Source organism: Tiliqua scincoides, chromosome 3 (genome assembly GCF_035046505.1).
Source record: "Tiliqua scincoides isolate rTilSci1 chromosome 3, rTilSci1.hap2, whole genome shotgun sequence".
Classification (NCBI taxonomy): Eukaryota; Metazoa; Chordata; class Lepidosauria; order Squamata; family Scincidae; genus Tiliqua; species Tiliqua scincoides.
This window is the reverse complement of record NC_089823.1, coordinates 239,561,220-239,584,218: the sequence shown is the minus strand read 5'-3', so window position 1 is coordinate 239,584,218 and position 22,999 is coordinate 239,561,220. Positions and strand designations below refer to the sequence as shown.

Sequence of the window (22,999 nt, the reverse complement as noted above, 5' to 3'; positions counted from 1 at the left end):
CTGGAGTATTGTGTCCAGTTCTGGTCGCCGCATCTCAAAAAAGACATAGTGGAAATGGAAAAGGTGCAAAAGAGAGCGACTAAGATGATTACGGGGCTGGGGCACCTTCCTTATGAGGAAAGGCTACGGCGTTTGGGCCTCTTCAGCCTAGAAAAGAGGTGCTTGAGGGGGGACATGATTGAGACATACAAAATTATGCAGGGAATGGACAGAGTGGATAGGGAGATGCTCTTTATACTCTCACATAATACCAGAACCAGGGGACATCCACTAAAATTGAGTGTTAGGCGGGTTAGGACAGACAAAAGAAAATATTTCTTTACTCAGCGTGTGGTTGGTCTGTGGAACTCCTTGCCACAGGATGTGGTGCTGGCGTCTAGCCTAGACGCCTTTAAAAGGGGATTGGACAAGTTTCTGGAGGAAAAATCCATTATGGGGTACAAGCCATGATGTGTATGCGCAACCTCCTGATTTTAGGAATGGGTTAAGTCAGAATGCCAGATGTAGGGGAGGGCACCAGGATGAGGTCTTTTGTGATCTGGTGTGCTCCCTGGGGCATTTGGTGGGCCGCTGTGAGATACAGGAAGCTGGACTAGATGGGCCTATGGCCTGATCCAGTGGGGCTGTTCTTATGTTCTTAATAGGCCACCTTGTCTGTCATTCCTAATCTTCTCACCAAGATGGTCAGTTGGTAGCTTCTAACCTACCTTGCTGGGTTGCTGAATTCACAGATATCAAGTTGGATCCCAACAAGAAATCTGAAAGCAGAATATAACTTTTGTTTGCACTGGCATGATTTCAGCAGCCTCTCCCATGCTACTCCAGGAATGTTACATTATTCCTGGAGGCACACTGACCCATGTGGGATTGGCTTTTCAAGGGCATCAGGGGCTGCACAATGTGGGGTGCAGAAAAGTCTTATTCTATGAGCTGCTGGTTCACTCACAGTTTTCTGAATGCCAGCCAGTGTCTCCAAATACCCTACAGAGCTCTACAACAGCTTCTAATGCCATTTTGCTTAATTAGCTATAATCCCTGATTAACAGGCATTAAATTATGGATTAAAATGAGAAAGGGCCAAAAACTGTGATGTGAAAAGATAATAACATATGACAGAAAACGGAACATTTGTCTCCAAAAGGGTAACAATTTTGCTATTTCTGTGGGTTTCCCTTCCAGCAAGCCAGTCCTGAGTGTCTTGGCTAAGAGCAGTTGGACCGACTGTTCAGCAAACAAACCCCTCCAGCTTGTCCACACAAAACTTGAAAGGGTAAATCAGATGAGTCCAGTCGCAGGTTCCCAGCCCTCTGAAGCCATGAGCTGCTGGGGCTTGTTTTCATAAGTCAGACAGCTGGGGGGGGAGGGGGCAGACTCACATACTTTTCATGTAAGGGTGCAATCCTAAGCAAGTTTCCGGCACTGGCACACCTGTGCCAGTAGGGTATGTGCTGCATCCCACAGCTGGGGGGCAGTCACAGAGGCCTCCTCAAGGTAAGGCAATGTTTGTTCCCTTACCTTGGAGTTGCATTGCCCTTATGGTGGTGCTGGAAAGTGGGTTAGGATTGCGCCCTAAGTTTCTTTGACAAAAAAAAAAAAAAAAAAGATTGCTAGTTTTGTGAAAAAGAGACAGTTTTTTTTTTTTTTTGGTCTGTGGACAAAATAGGTCAGTGTTTCTCAAACAGTGGGTCGGGAACCACTAGGTGGGTCCCCATTCATTTCAATATTTTATTTTTAATATATTAGTCTGGTATGTGACTGCATTTGGGGAAATGTTACAGATCTGTACTTTTAACAGGCTACTATGTATATGCTTTTAACAATGACAGTCATTCCTGGGTAAGTGTGGGTAGGATTCCAGCCTAGGATTGTTAAAAATTTTCCTGCTTGATAATGTCACTTCCAGTCATGGTATCACTTCCGGTGGGTCCTGACAGATTCTCACTCTAAAAAGTGGGTCCCGACTCTAAACATCTGAGAACCACTGAATTAGGTTATTCTGGTCTTTATTACATAATCCCACAAATTTTCTTATACATCCTTTAACAAAAGGTATAGAGGGCTCACATGCTTAAGGGATCACCTTTTTCTGTCTCTTCCTTCACAGTATTTATTGATCATTGTCCCAAACTGGAGCACCTCATGCACACACATATACCCCTGGGGCTGCTCCCCAACAGTGGAACCTTTTCCCCAAGAGACAGACTGAAACACAAGCACAGTTTCTGGAAACAACTGTAGGGCCTTTGTCAATTGTGAAAGGAAAAATCAGGTGGGCATTGAAAGTAGTCCTGATCTGTAGGATCTTCTAAATTATCTAATTCTATGTATCCCCCCCCCCCCAATTTTAGCAGAACTGCATAGGTTCTCCCCTCCCCCAGGAGTTCTTCTCAGCACACAGTTTGTATTGTTAGGGTGTTAGGGTCTGGACAGTCAGCTCCTTGGGGCAAAGACTAGGAACCTGACTCACAGCAAATCTGGGGAGGGGCATGTTGTCAGAGGCAAATGGGGCAAAAATGGGCAAAATGGTGGCTACTGCTATTTCCCTCACCAAGAAGCCCAGGAACAATTCTCCATAATTCTGTGGTCAAAAGGCACAAAAACTCTATGGACCAATTGCAAACTCGGCTGGCTGAGGGCCAAATTCTATCCAATTTTCCAGTGCCAGTGCAGCTGTGCCAATGGGGCATGCGCTGCATCCTGTGGTGGGAAGGCAGTCACAGAGACCTCCTGAAGGTATGGGAACATTTGTTCCCTTACCTCAGGGCTGCACTGTGGCTGCACCAGTGCTGGAAGGTTGGATAGGATTGGGCCCTGAGTGCCTAACCATAAGGTCACACAGTTAGTGGTTTCTATGTATTGGGGGGGGGGGCTTCCGAGGTAAACAGGTCAGTTTGAACCCTGAAGGAAAAAGAAAAAAGAAAACCTGAACAAAGCAGTTTGACCCTGCCTAGTGCCCCCCCCAACAGTCATGATGCATTGAGGTCTCAGTGGACACAAAAGAACACAGGAGCAGTGGGGGAGGGGAGAACTGGCCTGGGGGAGTGTAATGGCTGGCAACCATCTTTCCAGCTGGCCATCTCTGAGTGCCTCCCCATCTTTAGGGAACTGTTAGCTTTCACACAGGTTGGTGTAGTGGTTTGGGAGGTAGACTTAGACCTGGAATATCCAGGTTCAAATCCCCCCTCAGCCACAAAGCTTCCTGGGTGACCTTGGCCCAGTTACTTTCTCTCAGCCTCACCTACCTCACAGGGTTGTTGTGAGGACAAAAGGAGAGGAGCAGCTGTGTGCTCCATCCCGGGCTCTTTGGAGGAAGGGTGGTGTCAGGGTTCACGTTGGTTCCTCAAAAGGGAGTAATAATCTCAGCATTCTCAATAAGATCCAAACAAAAGGGAACATGAAACAGGATTTATTAGGATCCAATTAACAATTAAAAACTTTAATATAAATTCAATATGCAGTTAACTAAAGCACTACAAAATAAAGGAGGCTCCTGAACCTGCAAGACTCCTCATCAGGCAAAACCCTTTTATGAACTTGCCAAGAAAAGCTGCAAAGAAAAGATTAAAAACCTAATGCAGTCAGAAATAGTTTCACTCACAGTCCCCAGCTGCTGCTACTCCTCCAGATCCCATCCAACCAAGGAGGCAACGAAGTTCCCTTCTCCACAGGGTTTTATTTTCTATACTAATATGCCCAGTCCTTCTCACCTGGGTCCTTTACTCCTGAGGAAACCCAACTATAAAACCAATGGAAGGAAAGTAAAGACCTACATGAACCACAGTTTCATAACAATAAACCATAAAATTTTTCTAAGAAGTTGAGCTAAAACAAATGAGCTCCACTACAGCTGGCCACTCAGATGTATGATCTTCTTCAGAAACTCACTTCCTAGTTATCTCTTGCTTGTATCAGCCTGGCCAATTATCTGCTGCACCTTTTTGATAAAATACCTCTTAATGATAAGAACCAAGGCAATAGTCATATTTACAATAACATATATTGTAAGTGAAGCTCCATGTGGGACTGCCTCTGAAGATGGTTCATAAACTGCAACTAGTGCAGAACGCAGCTGCCCACGTGGTTGCTGGGGTTCATTGGTTCACCTCAGTCGGGTCACTGCTTTGGCAGCTACAGTGGCTGCCGGTTCATTTCCAGGCTGAATTCAAAGTGGGAGTTTTGTCTTTTAAAGATCTATACAGTTTGGGACCAGTATATTTCAGGGACCACTTTCGTCCATATAATCCTATCCAGGTCAGGTCACCTGAGGAGGCCCTTCTGACTGTGGCGCCACCAGTAGAGGTGAGGGGGATGGCAGCTAGGAATAGGGCCTTCTTGGTGGTGGCACCTAGTTCCCCTGGAATTCCCTTCCCCTGGAATTAAGAACAGCTCCCTCTCTGCAGAATTTTTGGCAGGGCCTCAAGACTTTCTTATTTATGAAAACTTTTAATTGACATTGAGGGCTGGCACTTTTAAATGATTTTTCATTGTCATGCTCCTGGATATTTTAATTGCTTTTAAAATTGTATTGATTTTATGTATTGATTTTATTGTTAGCCACCCTGAGGCCCCTTTGCTGTAAGAGAAAGGCAGGATAAAAGTACTGCAAAAAAACAAACAAACAAATAAATCTTTACCAATAGTAGGGGGCAAACAATGGGGGACAGCTACTGCCTTTAGGTACCCTGCTTGTGGATTTCCCACAGGGATCTGTCAGCATGCTACTGGCAACAGTCCCAAAATACCATCCTTCACCCCATTGAGACAGAGACAATCAGGAATTTTTCCAGGGCACAAAATGCGGTGAAAGGGGGAGCTTCATCAGGCAGCAGCACTGCCTTGGGTGGCTCTTGGCTAACATTCTTCGGCACAGTAACTGTGTTCTGGGGCCTCTGAGGAGAGCACTCTCAAACCTGCTGCCTGTTTTGGACACTCACCTGTGGGAGCCCAGGTGTCGCTGTTTGTCTCAGGGGCGCGTGTTGCAACCTCCCCAGTGCTGTGGAAGAAGCCCAGACAGGGCAAGTTTTGCAAAAATGCTCCCTGTCAATGTGTTTGCTAGAGTGGCTGCATTGAGGCCACTCATGCCTCATGTGGTTTGTGTGCGTGTGATGGAGACAGGATGGAAGAAAAGTTGTTGACAGCAAAAAGGTAAAAGCAAATACTGTATTTTTAGAGCATTCTGCCGACTTTTACAGGCTTGTAAGTGCTCATTTCTCTAACACAAAGCTGAGCTACCACATGTAAAAGGGGGGAAAACATAACAGCAATCATATTTCCAGGGCATCATGAGTCACTGTCCAAAGTTTAAAACTGGAAATAATTTTACAAGAGCTGTCATCACTCCTGGAGGCAGAGGGGAAAAAACTCTCCAGAAAGTCAAAGCTTCTCTAAAATCTTCAGGTCCCCACTGTGACCCATTGTCACGGATCCATGACAGAACTGCCCGTGCAGCACAGTGACCAAGAGTCCACACTGCCAGTCCCTGTCTCTGGTTCAGATCTGCCCTTGGCTAGCAACTGGTTACCTTATGGAAGCCACCATCTTTCCAGCCTCAAGATACACACGATGTTGATACACACTATGAACATGATGATACTGATACCTACTTCATAAGGTTGGTGTAAATATTACTGAGGGATAAGCAGAATATTCCTGACTCAAGATACAGGTTTTTGAAGGGGGGGAGGAATAGTTCAGGAAACAGTTCCAAGATCACCTGGGAAATGGATATTTTTCAAGGCAGTTTTGTGCCAGCTTGTCGGTGCCTTTTCAACTTCTGTCTCCTATTCAGACCAAATGACAGAGATCTACACACCTCACCAAGTCAAGAGGCCTCCAAAATGGTAGTTCTCACTGTCTAGAGAACAACTTGAATACTCCCTTGAATGTCTACAGAACATTCCACTAGTGCAGCTGCTTTTTACAGAAAGGAAAGCAGCTTGCATTAGCAGAAGTGGGTCAGAGTAACAGCACCCACATTGTAAGGATATTCAAGGAAGCATCCAAGTTATTGCCTGGAGTGCCTACATTGTGCCTCTGCATTCTCAAGGCAGGCCCAGGCCAAGCCAACATCCCAGGAACAAGGTGCCTTCTAGGGGGGAGTCAGGTGGGTGTACTCAGGTAGGTGATCTGGATGCAGTCAGGTGACTCTGCCTGAACTGACCACATTCTTTGGACTTATAAAACTCAGGTCTCCAAGCCAACCTGGCACCCACTACTTTGCTGAACTAGCAACCCAGGCTCCCCTTATTTTGCTTTGCCTCACCCCCCCCCCAATCTGCTGTAGAACTGATCCCCTGACGTTCTACCCCAGCCCTGTCATGGCTGCTCCTTCTGCCTCAACACTCCTTAATGGATGGCTGTTTCCCTCTGGCCTGCCTGGCACAGCTACAGTGTGACTGAAAAAAAAACCTTAATGCTACCTTAGAGGCAGTTCTATCCAAAATATGGCCCAAATGTTCAAGGACGGCTATAAGAACATTTCCAAAAGAAGGAAGGCATTCTTTGGTACAGAATGCCAAAGAATTCTTTGCCTGCCCCACTGATAGGTTGCTCAGTTGTGAGATGCTCTGGGTGACTGTGGGGCAATCACTGACTCTCAGTCCAACCTAACAAGGTTGTCGTGAGGAGAAAAGAAGGAAGCATAGATGGTGTCCTCAGCTCCTTTGTTGAAGGGTATGATAAAATAATAGGTTGATACCGAGCTAAACAAGCGCATCGGTAAAGCAGCTACCACGTTTTCCAGACTCACAAAGAGAGTCTGGTCCAACAAGAAGCTGACGGAACATACCAAGATCCAGGTCTACAGAGCTTGCGTCCTGAGTACACTTCTGTACTGCAGCGAGTCATGAACTCTTTGCTCACAACAGGAGAGGAAACTGAACGCTTTCCACATGCGCTGCCTCCGACGCATCCTCGGCATCACCTGGCAGGACAAAGTTCCAAACAACACAGTCCTGGAACGAGCTGGAATCCCTAGCATGTATGCACTGCTGAAACAGAGACGCCTGCGTTGGCTGGGTCATGTCGTGAGAATGGATGATGGCCGGATCCCAAAGGATCTCCTCTATGGAGAACTCGTGCAAGGAAAGCGCCCTACAGGTAGACCACAGCTGCGATACATGGACATCTGCAAGAGGGATCTGAAAGCCTTAGGAGTGGACCTCAACAGGTGGGAAACCCTGGCCTCTGAGCGGCCCGCTCGGAGGCAGGCTGTGCAGCATGGCCTTTCCCAGTTTGAAGAGACACTTGGCCAACAGTCTGAGGCAAAGAGGCAAAGAAGGAAGGCCCATAGCCAGGGACACAGACCAGGGACAGACTGCACTTGCTCCCGGTGTGGAAGGGATTGTCATTCCCAGATTGGCCTTTTCAGCCACACTAGACGCTGTTCCAGAACCACCATTCAGAGTGCGATACCAGAGTCTTTTGAAACTGAAGGTTGCCACCAGCCCTAATGGCAGTTATCACCTGCAGCGTTGACAGGACTCCTGGCAACGTAAGACTATTAGAAGAGCCCCACTGAGTGTGGGAAGCCCTGCAGAGGCTTCTGCAAGAACCCCCATTCCACCCCAAGCCTCTAAAAAAGTTAAATGTGCATTACTTTACACTTACTTATATTGAAGTGCATCTGCCATTTTGCTGCCCATTCTCCCAGCTTGGAGAGATCCTGCTGGAGCTTCTCACAATCCCTTCCGATGTTCACCATTCTGAAAAGCTTAGTGTCATCTGCAAATTTGGCCACCTCACTGCTCACCCCTGTCTCCAGGTCATTTATGAAGAGGTTGAAAAGCACCAGTCCCAGGACAAATCCTTGGGGCACTCCGCTTTTCACCTCCCTCCACTGTGAAAATTGCCCATGGACACCCACTCTCTGCTTCCTGGTCCTCAACCAGTTCCTAATTCATGAGAGGATCTGCCCTCTAATTCCTTGGCTGTGGAGTTTTCTCATCAGCCTTTGATGAGGGACTGTGTCAAACACCTTCTGAAAATCTAGATATGTAACTCCTGGAGATTGAAACCTTTGGTGCTGATATTCTTTATGTCATGAGACTTCACGGATTATCAGATGACAGTCCTTGCTCCAAATGAGCTATAATCCCAGATTTGACACAAGGTAAACAACAAAGTGTGGGGAGAGTGACAGAGACAAGTGTGAACAGGGGAAGTATATGACAGTCTGTCAGTTACACACATTCAGATTTAGGCCCATGCCAGACATGGAATTATTTCATGGGAAATGATATCTGTGAGTTCATCTATGAGTTTCAACCTATGTGGAATTTGCAACCACACATTCACTCCAGTCTATGGAAAAAGCCATGCTAGTCCCTCCTCCACTGCTGTCAATCATCTTTCCACTATCTTCTTTTGTCTAAACATATCCCAGAAGTACTTGCCTGCTGAAAAGGGCAGGGATTTTCCTCAAAGTGTTTGCCCTCCTGACAGCCCAATCTATGATGTATACTCGGACATTAGTCCCATTAGAGTCAATGGGGCTTACTTCCAGGAAAGTGTGGATAGGATTGTGCTGAGAGGCAGTAAAGTCCTGGTCCTGCAAACCAGTGGCAGATGTTCCATTCACTTGATGGGGCGCATGCCCCTGGCCCAGAGCCTTGCACACCTTTAGGACCCCATTGAAGCCTCTCTGAGGCTCCTGACGGGGTTGGAAACTGTGCTTTCAGTTTGCCGGAAGCACAATTTAAAGTATCTGGGAACCTTCAGGAGGCTTCCCCAATGCATCCTGGAGTCGCGCGAGGCACCTTGTACTCCAGGTAAGTGGGGTGGGGTGGGGTGGCAGTATCCCATGGGGAGGCACAATTGCAGACCTTTGCCCCGGGGTGCAGGGCTGGGGAGATCTGCTACTGCTGCAGACCCTCTCCCTGTAGACAATTTAGCTGTCATCTCAACTCCTCTGAAGACTGAGCATTCAGGGATATCAGACAACAATAACGATTTTCCAGCCAGATGTTCCAAACCTATGTGGAGGATTCTGAATTCACAGATTAAGAAGTGGAAAATATGCCTGGCTTATTTTGTAGGGAATAAAAAAGATAACAAAATATCGATGAGTTTTGCATCCCCCAGGGAAACTGATTTCCAAGTGGGTTTTTGTACATGTCTTCTGGGCCTTAGATATAGTTAGGAGTGGGGACTAGGCAGTGGGTGGAAGACTTCAAAAGACTTTAAAATCTAAAGAGCAATTTGAAGGAAGCAATTCTCTCCCGACTTTCTGGTCCAGATTGCTCAAACAAGGAATAAATCAGAATATAATTTTCTAACTTAAACATCAGCTCTGGAAAAATTCACCCTGATAGCCACCTAACTCTCTCCCTTTCTCTCCCCTGCAAATAATCTAAGCTGCAGGGTCATCTGACTGCAAATCAAGTCCAAGCTGAAATTAAATCTCACGTGTGATTTAAAATAATGTGTGTGTGTGAAGACACACTTCTGCGCACATGCACAGACACACAATCCTGAATTTATATAGGCATCAGAGATAAGGTAAAAGAATAAGGATGACAAGCGCCTCTCTTCTGCGTGACCTGCTTTTGAATAAACAACATTATACTCCACAGTCAATTATCTCCAAAGTACAAAGTGTTCTGTTACCAAAAAAGGACTGTTAGCAGCGGCTGGTCAGAGAGGACGCGTCCGTGCACCAAAGTGAGCGTTTAATCTTTTCTGTTCCTGTACAATTTTATACAAATGGGGTTGGATTGCAGGCCGCAGACAAGATGTAGCCGTGTTCTTTTTTCTATTATTTCACAAAACATCTAATTGCAGGCTTCAACCAGAGGTGCCGGCATTGCTAGGGAAATATTATTATTATTAATTATTAACGTTATTTCTACCCCGCCTTTCTCCCCGGAGATACTCAAGGCGGCTTTCAACAAGGTTAAAACAAATTAAAAAACATAATTGAAAAACAGATAAAAGCATATTAACAACATATCATAAAAACAGTAGTCAGATAAAAAAGTAGTCAGGTAAAAGAGCATAGAGCAGCAAATCATAAAAGAATCAGGCCTGTAACCAGGTATTTAAAAATATATTAAAAGATGTTAAGAAGATGTTTTAAAAGGCCGGCAACTCAGAAGGCTTGTCTAAACAGAAGGGTCTTCAGGCCTCACCGAAAAGTTTCAAGAGAGGGAGCAGTTCTTAAGTCAAGGGGAAGGGAATTCCATGGCATCAGTGCCACTACTGAGAAGGCCCTATTTCTTGCCGCTGCCCCACATACCTCCCTAGGTGGCGGCACTTGTAAAAAGGCCTTCTCTGATGACCTAAGAGGATGAGCTGGATTGTACAGGAATAGGCGATCTCTAAGATGCCCTGGCCCAGAGCAGTATAGAGCTTTAAAGGTCAAAACCAGCACCTTGAATTGGGCCTGGAAACGAATGGGCAGCCAATGCAGCTGCTGAAGAAGCAGACTGACAGAGTCAAACCGCCTACCTCCAGTAACTACACGGGCCGCCGCATTCTGCACTAGTTGCAGTTTCCGAACCATCTTCAAGGGCAGCCCCACATAGAGCGTGTTACAATAATCTAATCTCGATGTCACCATGGCATGAATCACCATGGCCAGGTCTGCACGATCCAAGTACAGCTGCAGTTGGCACACCAGCCAAAGCTGAGCAAAGGCTCCCCTAGCCACAGCCGTCACCTGGGAATCCAGGAGCAGCTGCGAGTCCAGGTGGACCCCCAAGCTGCGGACCTGCTGCTTCAGGGGGAGTGTAACTCCATTCAGCGCAAGCCGATAGTCCAGCACCTGCATCAAGGATTTCCGAACCAGGAGAGACTCTGTCTTATCCAGATTTAGTTTCAGATTGTTAGCCCCCATCCAGATCCTCACTGCCTCCAGACAGCGCTCCAGGCCCTCAACCGCCACCCTGGAGTCTGGAGGAAAGGAGAGATAGAGCTGGGTGTCATCGGCATATTGATGGCACCCCACTCCAAACCCCTGGATGACCTCTCCCAGTGGTTTCATGTACATGTTAAATAGCATGGGGGACAGAATTGAACCCTGTGGCACCCCGCACCTCAAGGGCTAGGGTGTCGAACAGGCATCCCCCATCACCACCATCTGGGTCCGATCCTCCAAGTAGGAGCAGAACCACAGTAAAACAGTGCCTCCAACTCCCAACTGGGTCAATCGGCCCAGAAGGATATCATGGTCAATGGTATCGAAAGCCACTGAGGGGTCCAGCAGGACCAACAGGGATGCACTCCCCCTGTCCAGTCCCTGGTGTAGGTCATCCACCAAGGCGACCAAGGCAGTTTCCATCCCAAAGCCTGGTCTGAAACCAGATTGAAAAGGATCCAGATAATCTGCTTTATCGAAGACCCTCTGGAGTTGAGGCGCCACCACCTGATCAATTACCTTGCCCAGAAACAGTGTGTTGGAGACTGGCCAGTAGTTGTCTAATACAGTGGAATCCAGGGAGGTCCTCTTCACCGCCCATTTCAAAGCACATGGTAACATCCCCTCATTCAAGGAAGAGTTGACCACCCTCCCTATTCACTCAGCCAGCCCACCCCGGGCAGCTCTTATCAGCCAAGCTGGCCTCACACTCCAAAGGAGTCTGTCCACATCCTCAGGCTGTACAAGTTGAAAAGAATCCCACAACACCGGACAAGCAGTTGCCAAGGGGACATCGTCAGACACTGTCAATGTGGCATCCAAGTCGTGACGAATACAATCGATTTTATCTGCAAAATGTTGTGCAAACACGTCACAGTGGCTGACTGTGTGTTCCTCCTGGTCTACTGGAGGGGCCTGATGGAGGAGGCCCCATACCACCTGGAACAGCTCTGCCGGACAGTTCTCAGCAAACGCAATAGTAGCAGAGAAGAAAGATGTCTTCGCTGCCACCACCGCCATGGAATAGGCTCTGTAATGAGCTCTACTCCGTGTCCGATCGGATTCATCACAAGTTTTCTGCCACCGTCGCTCTAGATGCCTGCCCTGCCACTTCATCATTCACAGCTCCTCAGTGAACCAAGGAGCTGCTCTGAGTCTACGACGTGGCAGAGGTCACTCCGGAGCAATCTCCTCCACTGCCCTGGTCATTTCCCCATTCCAGAGATCAACCAGGGCCTCAGATGAGACGCCAGTCTTGGCAGTGGGAAAATCCCCCAGAGCCCTCAGGAAACCTTCAGGATCCATTAGCCTCCGAGGGCAGACCATAGAAAGTGGTCCCCCACCTCTGCGAAGGTAAGAAGCCGCAGCAAGCCTAAACCTTACCAGGAAGTGATCTGTCCATGACAACAGAGTGATCTTAATCTCCTCTACATCCAGATCACTACCCCCTTGCCCAGCTGTAAACACCAGGTCCAGCACGTGTCCTGCAGTATGTGTTGGGGCCAAGATCTTCTGGGACAGGCCCATGGTTGTCATGGCGGCCATGAAATCCTGAGCTGCACCTACTGCAGGGGCCTTGGCATGAACATTGAAGTCCCCCAGCACTAATAGACGGGGGGACTCCAATGCTACCCCCGAGATCACACCGGTCTGCTCAGGCAGCAAGACTGTTGGGCAGCAGGGCGGGTGGTAGACCAACAGAATCCCAATCCTGTCTGGCCCTCTCAACACAACATGCAGGCACTCAAACCCAGCAAACTGCTGGACAGGGCACCTGGTAAGGGAGATGGACTCACGATAGACCATTGCAACTCCCCCTCCCTGTCCCTGCAATCTTGGCTGCTGCAACACCTGGAAAGCTGGTGGACAAAGTTCAGAGAGACTAACTCCTCCCGCCATGTTCAACCAGGTCTCTGTAACGCATACCAGGTCGGCTTTCTCATCCAGGATTAAATCCCGGATGATGCAGGTTTTGTTATTCACCGACCTGGCACTCAAAAGCAGCAGCTTCAGATCCAGGGACTCACTGTCAAGACCACCAGGCATCCGAGAACTGGGGGAAGGACCAGAAGGAGATGATCTGCCTATGATGGGTTCTCCTTCTCCTGTAATGGCCTGTCCAACCCCCCCCCCCCCATATCTTCCCTGGACCGTCACTCTCTTGATAGTGGCACCCCTCCCTTCCCCTGAGCTCCCGCCTAAGCAAAAACACATGTGGCGAGGCCTATCTTCTGAGACTGGCCTATACAGACAGAAACAACCAGCAGGGCTGCTTATGAAAAAGATAAATGATAACAGGTCTGCTTTGTGCAGGTCGGTTCTGACAGAAAAGCAGAAAAACAAATAATTACTTGCATGTGTAGAGTGGAAGAGGACTAATGGGCCCATAGGATAAACATTCCCTTTTACAGTGGCTTCATTCTGCAAGACTCCCTGGGTAGATATTGAAATGGTTCTCTTTTCTCCCCCCTCCCATATTGGCTCTTAACAACTTGGAATCTGCAATGACAAATAGTAATTTTAGGGCACCAGGTGGCAAGCAGAACTAACTCTCCCTCTACCCCCATTTGCCAACTGAAAAGGGTGGAAGCATTTGCCAGTGTGTTGGGGGAAATGTTGGAAAAATAGGTTCTCATCTGGACTTCCATGGGATTATTCTGATGTGCTGTGGCCTGCTCTGCCAAGCAGAATGCTCAAAAGTATATCACCCTAATCAGGGGCTGCCTTACAGCCCCTTGGCTCATCTAGCCCAGTATTCTCTACTCCATCCAGCAGCAGCTCTCCAGGATTACAGGCACCAGCCCAGCCACGTGAGAGTCTGAGCTGGGACCATTCACTGAGCTGGGATCTTGCTCCGCCACAAACATCCAGATCATCTATGAGGAAAGCACAAATGGCTGATTTGAACTAGGTCCACCTCACCTGGGGTTTACTACTTCAACTGGTAGCAGCTCTTCAGGAACTCAGGCAAAAAGACTTGACCAGCCCTGCTACCTGAACACCTTTCAGATGGAGTTGCAGGGGACTAAAGCTGCAGCCATTCACACAGAAAGCAGAAGTCCTACTGTCAAGTGATGGCACAGCCTAAAAGGATCACAGCCAGTTCCTGCATAGCCCCAAAGGCTGCTTGGTCAGAGCCTGGAAATGGACTAGAAACCCTCTGCTGATGCAAAACTGTAAGGAAAGGCTCCAAGTGTGCACCAGGGGAAATAATTCAGGATGGTGCTGAGGGGTGTGACAAATATTGCCAACTGGCCGATTATCTGACAAACGTCAATAGCACTCATGCATTCAGATTGTGATCAGGTATAGTGTGAAAATGAGCCTGTGGATGGACAAACATAAGAACATAAGAACAGCCGCACTGGATCAGGCCATAGGCCCATCTAGTCCAGTTTCCTGTATTTCACAGCAGCCCACCAAATGCCCCAGGGAGCACACCAGATAACAAGAGACCTCATCCTGGTGCCCTCCCTTGCATCAGACATAACCCATTTCTAAAATCAGGAGGTTGCACATGCTCAACCAGGCTTGTAACCCGTAATGGATTTTTCCTCCAGAAACTTGTCCAATCCCCTTTTAAAGGCGTCCAGGCTAGACGCCATCACCACATCCTGTGGCAAGGAGTTCCACAGACCAACCACACGCTGAGTAAAGAAATATTTTCTTTTGTCTATTCTAACTCTCCCAAAAATCAATTTTAGCGGATGTCCCCTGGTTCTGGTGTTATGTGAGAGTGTAAAGAGCATCTCTCTATCCACTCTGTCCATCCCTTGCATAATTTTGTATGTCTCAATCATGTCCCCCCTCAGGCGTCTCTTTTCTAGGCTGAAGAGGCCCAAACGCCGTAGCCTTTTCTCATAAGGAAGGTGCCCCAGCCCAGTCATCATCTTAGTCGCTCTCTTTTGCACCTTTTCCATTTCCACTATGTCTTTTTTGAGATGCGGCGACCAGAACTGGACACAATACTCCAGGTGTGGCCTTACCATCAATTTGTACAACAGCATTATAATAGCCGTTTTGTTCTCAATACCTTTTCTAATGATCCCAAGCATAGAATTGGCCTTCTTCACTGCCACTGTATGTTGGGTCGACACTTTCATCGACCTGTCCACCACCACCCCAAGATCTCTCTCCTGATCTGTCACAGACAACTCAGAACCCATCAGCCTATATCTAAAGTTTTGATTTTTTGCCCCAATGTGCACGACTTTACACTTACTGACATTGAAACGCATCTGCCATTTTGCTGCCCATTCTGCTAGTTTGGAGAGATCCTTCTGGATCTCCTCACAATCATGTCTGGTCTTCACCACTCAGAAAAGTTTGGTGTCGTCTGCAAACTTTGCCACCTCACTGCTCAACCCTGTCTCCAGGTCATTTATGAAGAGGTTGAAGAGCACCGGTCCTAGGACAGATCCTTGGGGCACACTGCTTTTTACTTCTCTCCATTGTGAAAATTGCCCTTTGACATGCACTCTCTTTCCTGGTCTTCAACCAGTTCTCAATCCATGAGAGGACCTGCCTTCTAATTCCCTGACTGTGGAGATTTTCAGTAGCCTTTAGTGAGGGACCATGTCAAATGCCTTCTGAAAGTCCAGATATATAATGTCCATGTGTTCTCCCGCATCCACATGCCTGTTGACCTTTTCAAAGAATTCTATACGGTTTGTGAGGCAAGACTTACCCTTACAGAAGCCATGCTGATTCTCCCTCAGCAAGGCCTGTTCATCTATGTGTTTTGAGATCCTATCTTTGATGAGGCATTCCACCATCTTACCTGGTATAAATGTTAGGCTGACCAGCCTATAGTTTCCCGGGTCCCCCCTCCTTCCCTTTTTAAAGATCAGTGTGACATTTGCTATCCTCCAATCCTCTGGCACTGTGGCCGTTTTGAGGGACAAGTTGCATATTTTAGTCAAGAGATCAGCAACTTCATTCTTCAATTCCTAAATAACTCTTGGGTGGATGCCATCAGGGCCCGGTGACTTATTGATCTTTAATTTATCAATGAGGTCTGAAACATCTTCTCTTTTAACCTCTATCTGACTTAATTCCTTGGTCAGGAGGGGCCGTTCGGGCAGCGGTATCTGCCCGAGGTCTTCTGCCGTGAAGACAAATGCAAAGAACTCATTTAATTTCTCTGCCATCTCTACATCTCCTTTTATCTCCCCTTTCCCTCCCTCACCATCCAGAGGGCCAACCGCTTCTCTGGCGGGTTGCCTGCTTCTAACATATTTAAAGAAGCTTTTATTACACCCCTTAATGTTGCTGGCCATGTGTTCCTCATAATCTCTCTTGGCCTCCCGTATCACCTTCTTACATTTCTTTTGCCACATTTTATGTTCCTTTTTATTCTCCTCATTAGGGCAAGACTTCCATTTACGGAAGGAAACTTCCTTGCCCTTTAAGTCCTCTCTAACTTGGCTGGTTAGCCATGCGGACACCTTCCTGGACTTAGTCGAGCCCTTCTTCCTTTGTGGTATATACCTCTGCTGGGCCTCTATTACTGTTGATTTGAGCAATCTCCATTCTCTCTGTAGAGACTGGACTCTTTTTACCTTCCCTTTCCACCTCCTTCTAACCAGCCTCCTCATTTGAGTGAAGTTCGCTCATCGGAAGTAAAGGGTTTTTGTGAGAGATTTGCCTGGTATTCTTCCCCCAACGTGCATGTCGAAACGGATCGCAGCATGATCACTGTTCCCCAATGGCTCAGTAACACTGACATCTCAAACCAGGTCCTGCGTACTGCACAATATTAAATCCAGAGTCACCTGTCCTCTGGTGGGCTCCGTGACTAGCTGCTCTAAGCCACAGTCATTTAGCACGTCAAGAAATCCGGTTTCCTTATCGTGACCAGAACACAAATTGACCCAGTCAATATGAGGATAATTGAAGTCCCCCATGATTACAACCCTGTCCCTCCTTGTCACCTCCCTGATCTGTTTCCTCATTTCAAGGTCCCCATCCGATTTCTGGTCTGGAGGACGATAGCACGCCCCCAGTATTACATCGCTGCTCAAGCCTGGTAATTTAACCCACAGAGATTCTACGGTGGAGTCGGACCCACCTTCAATCTCTACTTTGCTGAATTCTATCCCTTCCTTAACATAAAGGGCCACCCCACCTCCAACACGCCCCTGCCTGTCCCTCCTGTAGAGTTTATAGCCCGGGATTGCGGTATCCCACTGATTCTCCGCATTTCACCAGGTTTCCGTTATGCCCACTATGTCAATGTTTTCCCTTGTCACCAGACATTCCAGTTCTCCCATCTTTGGTCGTAGACTTCGGGCATTCGCATAAAAGCATTTGTACATGGAATGCCCCAGGATGGGCTGCTTGTTAGCCCCTTTGTCCCCGCATCCTCTCACTGTGCCAAACCGTCTATCACATCCCATCACGCTACCATTCCCAATTTCTCCTCCTACTCTGCCTTTACATTGTTGTTCTCTAACCTCCTCATCCTTGTCCCATAGGGATGAGGAGTCCCAAACCGGATGCCCCTCGGCTCCTGTCGGCTTTCCCCCAGGGATCAGTTTAAAAGCTGCTCTGCCACCTTTTTAATGTTATGCGTCAGCAGTCTGGTTCCATTCTGGTTCAAGTGAAGCCTCTTGTACAGCCCCCGCTTGTCCCAAAACATTCCCCGGTGCCCAACAAACCTAAACGCCTCCTCCCTACAACACCATCTCATCCACGCATTGAGACCCCTGATCTCCGTCTGCCTAGCTGGCCCTGCGCGTGGAACAGGTAGCACTTCCAAGAACACTACCTTTGAGGTCCTGGCTTTCAACTTCCTTCCTAATAGCCTAAATTTGGCTTCCAGGACATCCTGGCTACACTTGCCCACGTCGTTGGTGCCGACATGCACCACAACCGCTACCTCTCCCCCAGCACTGTCTACCAGCCTGTCTAGATGAGAAGGGATGTCCGCAACCTTCGCACCAGGCAGGCAAGTCACCATGCGGTCCTCACATCCGTCGCAACCCCCCCTCTCTATGTTTCTAATAATTGAATCCCCCACTACAAGAAGCCCCCCACCCCCCTCCTGCCGAGGAGTATCCTGAGTGCGTTCGGATATGGGCCCGTCCACTGGAGAAGGGGTCCCTCCCAGGGAATTGTTTCCCTCCTCTCCAGGATGACGTCCTCCAGCCCCGAGACTTCCCACACGGGCAGCTGAGAAGTTGCACGCCTGAGGGTGGGATGAAACCTGATCATCCCTGGAAGTCTCCCCACGGTCCTTCTCTGCCTGCCTCTGCTTCTCCAGGTCGGCCACCAAGGCTTCAAGGGAGCGGAGGCGTTCCCTGAGACCCTGGAGCTCCTTGCACCGAGGACACACCCATGACTTATGTCCCAGAGGCATATAGTCATACATGTGACATGACATACATGTCAACAGAAGTGCTTGTGCCCTTTCTATTGGAGACTCTCCCTTTGTCCAGCAGTGGGTATTTTTGCAGAGGTTAAAGACACTGTTCCATTGTTTTAATGTACTGATACACATTATAGTAATTTGTAGGTAGATCTCTCTCCAGGTAGCTAAATAATGTAGAAGTATAAATTAGACCTATTTTGGTATAGGTCTAATTTAGTATAAATTTATAGGTCTAATTTAGTATAAATTATAGCAGCTACCATGTTTTCCAGACTCACAAAGAGAGTCTGGTCCAACAAGAAGCTGACGGAACATACCAAGATCCAGGTCTACAGAGCTTGTGTCCTGAGTACACTTCTGTACTGCAGCGAGTCATGGACTCTCTGCTCACAACAGGAGAGGAAACTGAACGCTTTCCACATGCGCTGCCTCCGACGCATTCTCGGCATCACCTGGCAGGACAATGTTTCTAACAACACAGTCCTGGAATGTGCTGGAATCCCTAGCATGTATGCACTGCTGAAACAGAGACGCCTGCGTTGGCTCGGTCATGTCGTGAGAATGGATGATGGCCGGATCCCAAAGGATCTCCTCTATGGAGAACTCGTGCAAGGAAAGCGCCCTACAGGTAGACCGCAGCTGCGATACAAGGACATCTGCAAGAGGGATCTGAAGGCCTTAGGAATGGACCTCAACAGGTGGGAAACCCTGGCCTCTGAGCAGCCTGCTTGGAGGCAGGCTGTGCAGCATGGCCTTTCCCAGTTTGAAGAGACACTTGGCCAACAGTCTGAGGCAAAAAAGGAAGGCCCATAGCCAGGGAGACAGACCAGGGACACACTACACTTGCTCCCAATGTGGAAGGGATTGTCACTCCCGAATCGGCCTTTTCAGCCACACTAGACGCTGTTCCAGAGCCACCTTTCAGAGCGCGATACCAGAGTCTTTTGAGACTGAAGGTTGCCAATACAATAAAATAAATTAGATTAATAATCCCAGAAAGTTGTTACGTAGCTACTCTAAATACCACTTGGTGCAGAGCTTTCTCTAGATAGAAAAAGAAGAAAGAAAATATGCACCAGGCAAATGAGACATAAGGGTGTTATTTTTTTTCCTGCTCGTCGATATTTATACAGAGGATTTAAGGTAGAAAAGAAAAAGAGAGGAAGAGACGTGGTTGCCAGTTGGGGCAATGCCTTGCACACCCTGCCCCTCCCCCATGATGCACTGGGTGTTACTGTGGTCACTGATACTGAAAGTGTACACAGCCTGTGAGATTTGGTTTGGATGACTAGTAGCTGTGCTGACAATGACACCAGCCCGACACTGGTCCTGGGAGGGATGCCTGATGGGCACTTCTCTACAGGAACTCAAACTCCACCACTTGAAGCAGTAGAATCGCTGAACCAAGACCACTGTTAAGAAATTGAGTACTGATTTATAGCATTTCTGACACACTCTTATCTGTAAGCTATTTCCAGGCTCTGAAAAAAGCGAGATAACATTATGCATGTGGAAATGGAAGAAAGGAAAAAGATACTAAGGAAATTCACCATCAATCTTCTGAAAGTTCTTGCTGGGCTCAGGGTCCAGCTGGGCCAATCAGTTAACCAGCGGGATGCTGGTGCCCTCCAGATCTATGGAGGCATCGTCCCAAGATTATGTTAAGAAGGAATAAGAAAAGAACGTCCAGGTGCGGACCTCAAGCCTCTTGCACAATTATGCACAGGACCCAGCTCAGCCCCAGTGATTCTTTCCCTTCCAGTCAGCAGTGAAAAGGGTCCACTCTGAAGCTGGGATTTCAGTACGTTTTCGTCTTTGCATTCCATCGTTTTCAGATATGTGCTGACCTCACCTACTCCTAAAACACATTTGGTTAATTAGTTTAATTATCTGCTTTAGGTCAGTGCATCACAGGGCTGGTGCAAGTTCACCATCAAAGAAGCTTAAATACTCTGACAGAGGAGCACGAGAAGGAAAAAAATTCTAAAATGCACAGTCAACTTTGGAGGAATAATTCTTCATTCGGAAATCACCAGCAAAATTTGGGGCATGATCAAATCACACAGGCAGCTCAGCCGCAAACCAGGCTCACCATCCTCAAGAGACCTTCCACTCCTCCCTTGGCTGCCCTCAGGCGGTTGTGCATTATGTGTCAAACACATTGTAATATCCCTGGAATAAGAGGCTTACGACTGCTTCCCATAGAGTGATCTGACCAGCTTACTTTGCATGAGCAGACCACATGTGCTCAGAGCTCCAAGCAGTCTGCAGTGTCACTATAGCAGGTGACACTTGTGCACACAGAGGTAGCTCATCTCACAGAATGGCAGGGTACTTGGCAGGACAGATGAAGAGGAAATTGAAGGGCTTTATTGAGCCATCGAAGGTTTGTGCATCTGCTTTATGAGTAATTGCCACACATCTCCTAAAACCGCTGCTGTTCTTATTTATAGAACATATGCATATGTGCCACATTTCAGGTGGCTTTAAGGAAACAATGTGTTTGCAGCCTGCTAGGATGGAAATGGAAATTCTGATTTGCCCATTGAAATGCTCCAGGTTAAATTAGGACAGCCAGATGTGTTTTTGACATGCTAAGATGAACATGGAAATGTTTGATTTGCCAAAAGGGTAAAGGAAAGGTCAGAAATTACATTGTAGGGGTACAGTGACAATTATTTCTCCCCACATGTGGCTAGGCACCTGATTGGTAAAATAAAGTAAAACAGCTTGGTCTGCATTGTCGATTATTATGTCTCCTAGAGCAGTGTCAGTCTTGCTCAAAATCTACTCCTCCTCTTCTACCCCCAATCCACTCCAGTCAGCTATTCCTTACTTGTGGAGTAGCAGCCATGTTCCACCACAAATACATCAAGTGTGAAGGCACATCTCTAGGCACACAGGGGGAGCCACAGGTGTCTCAAGCCCTTGAGTGCTTACTATTCCCTGTGCATGTTTACACAACAACACTGGTAAAAGCCAACTGACACTTTAGGCAGGATTGGGAAAGCAGCTCTCCGCTCAGATATCAAACCATGGGGAAAGCCCAATTAAAAGTGCAACCAACCCTTTATTCAAACCCTCTGCAGCTCTGTTTTGGCTGACTCATGGAACCAGACTCCGGATTGCTATCTCTTCGAGCAAGGTTCACCTGTTCTGAAAACTATGTGTCAAGATCAGAAATCAAGTGAGGCTTGCTTCATGACTCCGCATGTGCCAAAAGCAAAAGAAAGGCTTGTGCACTGGAGCTGAGGGCTGGTGGGTGAGCAGGGCACCCTTCAAACACTGTCACTTTGTCAAGGGAATAGCTGGAGTCCCGAGGCCCAGGGGGATGGGATCCCCGGTCTTACTCGCTTGAAGGATATAAGGCTTCTGCCTTGCCTTTTCTTACCTTTGGATGCTGTGAAGGTGGCTGAGGTCCTGGGACTGGCTCTGTAATGTAGGTCTTCTTGGTACTTGAAGGCGGGTACTGCCCAATGGGATTCTGGGTTGAAGAACCAGAAAGAGGGGGGCACACTGGTTCAGGCTTCCAGGCGTTTTGTGGCATGTAGGATGGTTCTGCGGCACTTCGTCCCCCATAGCTTGGGCCCCCAGGGTAGGTAGATTCCTGGTAGCGGGTCTGCGGTGCTGCATAACTATAACTTGGTTCTGGGAGATGTGCGGGTTGGGGTGCATAACTGTAGTCAGCCATGCGGGGCTGAGGTGGCGCATAGGGTGATTGGCCCAGAGAAGGAGCAGACAGAGAAGCTTGGCTCGGGACCAGGCTGCTGTACTGGGGCGCTGGTGGCTGGAACGGAGCAGCAGGCTGAGCTGATTTCACCTGTACATTGAAGGTCGGACGGGTAGAGGTGGAGGCCGTAGCGTAAGAAGCTGGAATTGGCTGAGGCTTCAGGGTGCCAACTGGTGTCACCGGAATTGGAGAGGGCTGCAGGCCAGGCTTGGAGGCAGATTTCTTGGTGGCGGTCAGTGGAGGCTGGTTGGGAATGACCATGCGCTTGTGCCCAGTAACCGGGGTAGACACTGCAGGGGTTGCAACTGGAGAGCCACCTGGAATCCCAGAGCCCTGGGTCTGAAAAAGAAAAGCAAGGAGAGAGAGTTCTTAATGCCCACAAAAGGCCATCTGTGTGAGTCTAGCAGAAGCACCTCATTCCAAAGGGCGCTGGAAGACCAGGACCGCCACTCAGAGAAGACAAAAGGACCAGACGGCATTTGTTTGTTGCGATGCAATAAGCGTATTCTGTATTTTTGGTCTTGATAGATTTCCCCCCCCCCCACCTTGACAGGTTATAAAGAACTTTTAAAACATATTTATTATTTTATATTTTCACATTTACATATCACATTTCCTCTAAAGAGTTCAGGGCAGTTTGTGTTGTTCCTCATCCTCAAAGGAATCCTGTGAGAAGTGTTGGGCTGGGGGATGGTGGCTGGTCCAAGGTCACCTAGTGGGCTGAGCAGGGCCATTAACCCAGGAATTCTTGGCCGGAATCCAGAACTCTCCAGACCATTACACTGCACTGGCTCCTGCCCTCTTGCCCTGCCCACAGGCTGGTCAGCCACTTTGAGACATGCCACAATCTTAAGACCAGAGACAGATGCCTGGTAGCTGGAGAGAGGGACTGCCGAAAGCACACTCATGGCTCCCTGATGTCCAAATGCACTTGGGGGGATATATAGCCAGGCCCCACCCCCTAAGTAGCAACTGCCATAGGTGAGGCCCTGATGATGATAAGCCCCCCCCCCCCTTTTCCGGTTTGCAGGTAGCTGTCTCT

The 22,999-nt window shown here is 48.1% G+C and overlaps 1 protein-coding gene across 5 annotated transcripts in view; it reads right to left on the bottom strand.

Annotated features, from left to right (window-relative positions):
• LPP (LIM domain containing preferred translocation partner in lipoma) overlaps positions 1-22,999 on the bottom strand; it is a 313,546-nt gene that overhangs the window by 76,470 nt on the left and 214,077 nt on the right. For all 5 annotated transcript variants that reach the window (XM_066619985.1, XM_066619987.1, XM_066619989.1 and 2 more), the window contains one exon: positions 21,619-22,296. In XM_066619985.1, coding sequence (XP_066476082.1) covers positions 21,619-22,296 — 678 coding nt within the window. The remainder of the gene's footprint in view (positions 1-21,618; positions 22,297-22,999) is intronic.